This window comes from Triticum aestivum, chromosome 4A, assembly GCF_018294505.1.
Source record: "Triticum aestivum cultivar Chinese Spring chromosome 4A, IWGSC CS RefSeq v2.1, whole genome shotgun sequence".
NCBI classification, from domain to species: Eukaryota; Viridiplantae; Streptophyta; class Magnoliopsida; order Poales; family Poaceae; genus Triticum; species Triticum aestivum.
Window position 1 is genome coordinate 615815553 of NC_057803.1, and position 4667 is coordinate 615820219.

The 4667-nt window shown below is 48.2% G+C and overlaps 1 protein-coding gene across 1 annotated transcript; it reads left to right on the plus strand.

The window, feature by feature from the left end:
• Positions 1–317: 317 nt before the first annotated feature.
• LOC123087601 (uncharacterized protein At4g14100) lies at positions 318–4366 on the plus strand (the record flags this gene model as incomplete). The annotated part of the gene is given in 2 exon segments (XM_044509640.1): positions 318–690; positions 3751–4366. Coding segments are annotated over 2 exon segments (546 nt in total), but the record flags the coding sequence as incomplete, so codon positions are not given.
• Positions 4367–4667: the final 301 nt, after the last annotated feature.

The following is a 4667-nucleotide window of genomic DNA, read 5'->3' on the forward strand; positions in this document are numbered from 1 at the left end:
CCAAAGACACAATTGTCGACCGGCTGTGGGTGGCCGTTGCTTTACTCCCAAGCGGACGGCCTCCTGGTAGCTCCTCCCAAAAATAAAATTACATTAATACCCTTTTGAGCTATCCAGAATGGATGCACTGGCTAGCACTCGTTCAGATTTGACACCTACCTGTTCAGACTCCAGATTACCGGCGAGCGGTGGCCGGAGCTCTCGACAAAAAGATGCCGCCTTTCCCTCTCCCCGTCCTGGCCGTCGTCCTCCTCCTCTGCCTCGGGGCCCCGCACGCCGCCGGCAACCCGCCGGACCCGCCCCCGGCCCCGACCCCATGGCCGCACCAGTTCCACGCGAAGCTGCTGATGGACTACAAGGGCAACCTGTCGCTGGCGGACCTGTGGTACGACTGGCCGGGGGGCCGGAACCTGCACGTCATCCGCTACCAGCTGGCCGCCGACGCGCCCTACTACGACGCGGAGTGGAACAACGGCACCTCCTTCTTCTACACGCCGGCGCGCCGCACCTGCCGCTCCGCCGCCGTCGGCGTCGGCATCCTGCGCCCCGACTGGCTCGCCCCCGGCGCCGCCTACCTCGGCCGCGCCCCCGCCGACGGCTTCGACTGCCACGTCTGGGCCAAGGCCGACTTCATCACCTACTACGAGGACGCGCAGACCAGGCGCCCCGTCAAATGGGTCTTCTACACCGGTAATTCAATCGATTGATTAACCCTCCTCTCGTGCTGAAGGCCACAGATTGCGATACTAGCTACTGATTTATGGTTTCGTTCAGGATCTAGGGCATGCTGCAGTATATTAGGGGAACACCTGGTCTTTTGTTAATTAATCTCCTATGTGGTTAGGGTCTTAGAAAATTCAGTAATTCAACCATTGCCCACATGGAAAGTCATAATTTAATTGATGAGAGGACATAGTCAAGTTACAGACACAACACACTGAGTACAAGTCAAATAGAAAGGGTTGCGATAATTTACTAATGAAGGGGAATTAATTCGTATAGAACCACACAAAAAACTGGCAGATTGTGATGAAGGGGAGAAAAAAATGCAGTCAAGTCTCACTCTCACCAAAGCCTACAGATACACCATTGCTCTGCTGCAACTTGTGTTGTCCAGAATCCGACTCGTGCGGGTTAAATTTATCTTTCAGCAGCAGGGGAAGGTTTAGAATTTGCTAAACTGACTCATCTTGCAGAGAGCAGTCTGATGTTGTAAATCTAGCATTGGGTTTTCTGTTTCAGAACCATGGGGGTTATTTTTCTTACACTAACCACTCGATTTGCTCCAACCCTACTCCCAATAAAAAAATATTATGCTTGCAAATAAAACTTACAAAAATTCTCTCCTAGTGCTCCTCCCGATCCATTATATGTCTGTTTGCCGTCAGCCCGTGAAGACAGCCACTAAGATTGAACCATGACTTGTTCCTCCATTTATATCCGTTAACGGCTGATGGAATGAGCCCTGCCACTCCGGCACTAGGTCGGGGAAGAAGATGGGTGGTGAGGTAGGGGAAGAAAGCCCCACATCTGGGGGCGCAAGGTTGCCTTGCTCTCCTCTGTTTATCTCACCCCGCTCTCCTTTATCTAACCCTAGGTGTCGGAGCGCATTTTTCAATGCTTACCCCAGAAACGAAGCAGTAGGCCTCTGCTCAGCACTTAAGCGCACCTAGGCGTATGCTCAATTTTTCACTGCTCTTATGGCACAATTGATGCCATCTGTTGTGTCCAGAATCATACATTTCCTTTCCTGACTGGTGACTAGTAAAGAGGAGACAAAAATGTAGCAAAGTCTCGCTCTCTACTGAGACAAATAATGTACAAATAATTTTCTACAGCGACCAGATTTATTTGCTCCAGTGACACTGCCCATCCATTAAATGTCAGTTTGGTGCCAACCCGTAAAGACAACCACTAATATCAATACCGCATTCATCCAAATGAGTCCTGCCAATAGGCAACCTGTTTCCTCTGATCACAGTTTGAGCGTTGGGATAGAGGATTGTGGTTGTGGGTGTGAGAATGCGACAGCCTCTCTTTAGCACACCCATCTGCCATATCTTTAGCCGTCAGTCTTGAATCTGCAGCTATGAGCCTATTAACACAAACGGGCAAAGCCAAGTGTCTAGCGGGAATATGTTTCCGTTGCAGCCAAACATGCAAATGGCGGCTATATCCAGTGGTCTATTAGGCTTGCTGATTTGCTGTATTCAAACTATGGGCTTTATTACCTAGCTTGTATTGAAACCTTTCAAGTTTATTGTACCGAGCCCTCTATCATTTTTATACTTCTGTATACATCTTTCCATGAAAGTATGGAAACAGGGCATTGTCATACATCTACATTTGTCACACCTGTCAACGATGAAGAAATTCCGTAGGGCTCATTGGATATAGATGGAGGACTATCAGTATTGAGATGCACCTCCCTTTGTTAGAGCATTGGATATATATATGTATGTGTCAGATCCCTAGTGACCATTTATGAACCTGTAGGTTTAAGCCTATGAACAGATTGAGACAAGGCCAAATATGTGAGTCATGTGACTACAAAATGTTCCAGTTTGCAGCCAAATATGTGACTCTTACCTATTGCTTGCTCAAGATCTATTATAGGCAGTGTGCTGGATTTATGGATGTTAGCTACCGATATTGTCTCGGCTTCCCTTAGACTAGAAGGTGTCTTTTTATGTATTGCTTAAAGCCGCCATATGCAACATAATCGGTACAAGTCAAACAAAGCCAGCTTGTGCAATTCACGATGAGGCTAAGGCTTGCTGTAGTGCTGGTGCCCTATGCTGCCATCTGTTCTGTCCAGAACCATACATTTTCTTTCCTGACTGGCGACTAGTGAAGGGGAGACAAAAACTGTAGTGAATTCTTACTCTCTACTTCAGCAGCAGGAAAAAGGAAGATCTCAAATCGAAACATACACTAATTTAGCATCCACATATCATGCTTTAGGAAGCTGGGGATTATTTTTCTACAGCGACCAGTTTTATTTGCTCCAGTGGTACTGCCCATCCATTAAATGTCAGTTTGTTGCCAACCCGTAAAGACAAGCACTAAATCGTACCGCATTCATCCGAATGGGTGCTGCCAACAGGCAACCTGTTTTCTCTATCATAGTTTCAGCGTTGGGATAGAGGATTGTAGGTGTGAGAATGCGACAGCCTCTCTTTAGCACACCCATCTGCCATAACTTTAGCCTCCAGTCTTGAATCCGCAGCTACACGTTTATTAATAGCAACAGGCAAAGCCAAATGTCTGCTGGAAGATGTTCGAGTTGCAGCCAAACGTGCCAGCTAAAAATAGCTCCCACTTGTTTGATCAAGATCTACTAATATAGGTGCCGGGCTGGATCAGTGGGTGTTAGTTTCCAGTTCCCTTGAAGTAGAGAATGTGTATCTATCTAGAAATAGAAATGCCTTGAATCTGCAGAACAAGTGCATCCGCTCTGCTCAGTGTATCAGCGGGTGCACTGAACTGTGATGACCAAAGTAATAGTGATACACTAGTTTTAGTTTCGGAGGTTGTTGTTTGTTTGGTGCTGACAGGTAAGGTAAGCAACCAGATATTGAGTGTTGCATGTCAAATCAGCAACGGAGTTTCCTCGTTGTTCAGCCATACCACATTACCACTGATACATGATGAGTACGAGCTGCAGCCTCAACTTTGAGTATGCTACTCGCAAAAAAAAAAAGGAAAAACTTTGAGTATGCTGACGTCTTGTTATGCACATGTATGCAGGGCGGACGGCGCACGTGATGAGCTTCGAGCCAGGGGCGGTGCTGGAGGACGCCATGGAATGGCAGGCGCCCGACTACTGCTTCGCCACTGAGAATGACCTTGCCTCCGAACCTGATGATGGGCGCGACGATGCGGGCTTCGTCCCCAGGATCAGAATGCCATTCGAAGGCTAGTCTACCTCATCGTGGAACCGTGCGACCGTCGCTGGTGTGTGCCTCCGTCTGCCATTACCGTTGGTTCACTGTCAACTTCGCAAGTTGCTGGACAGTCTTGATCAAAGATTCAAAGGCACGTACGTAGTAAGCTGAAAGTGCCACTGCTCCAAGTAATAAGACTAAGAAAAGGAAACGACTTTTCCAGCTACAAGTGTCAATGCTAGCTGCTTGACCTCACCGAGTACTTGCTAACGCAGTTGGCGAGAGATCGATGTTGCGTACGTACGAATATAGCTTTGAGACTGCAACATGGAGCCGTAACTAGTACTGCAACAACAGTCCTTTTACTGCCAATATATCTTTTAGCTTGCAGAAGACCGGGGTCCTAGCTAAGTCTAGGGGATGGACAGCCGAAGATACACATGGGAGGCAAATTTTCGTGTTTTGACCCTTTTCTGAAACCTATTCGAGATTTGACCCTAGTTTGAAAAAATTTCAAGATCTGACCCTTTTGCTACCGCGAGAGTCCATGGCGGCAGGGTCTAACAGCCTACCGCCAGGGACTTTGGCGGTAGGAAACATCGCTACCGCCAACCGGGCTGGCGGTAGCCTGCACAACCCTACCGCCAAGGTGCACAAGCACGCACTGTGTTCGATACTTAGGAGGTTTTTGGCGATAGGGCATGTAACCCTACCGTCAGGGACATTGGCGGTAGGCTGTTATACCCTACCGCCATGGTCCCTGGCGGTAGCAAAAGAGTC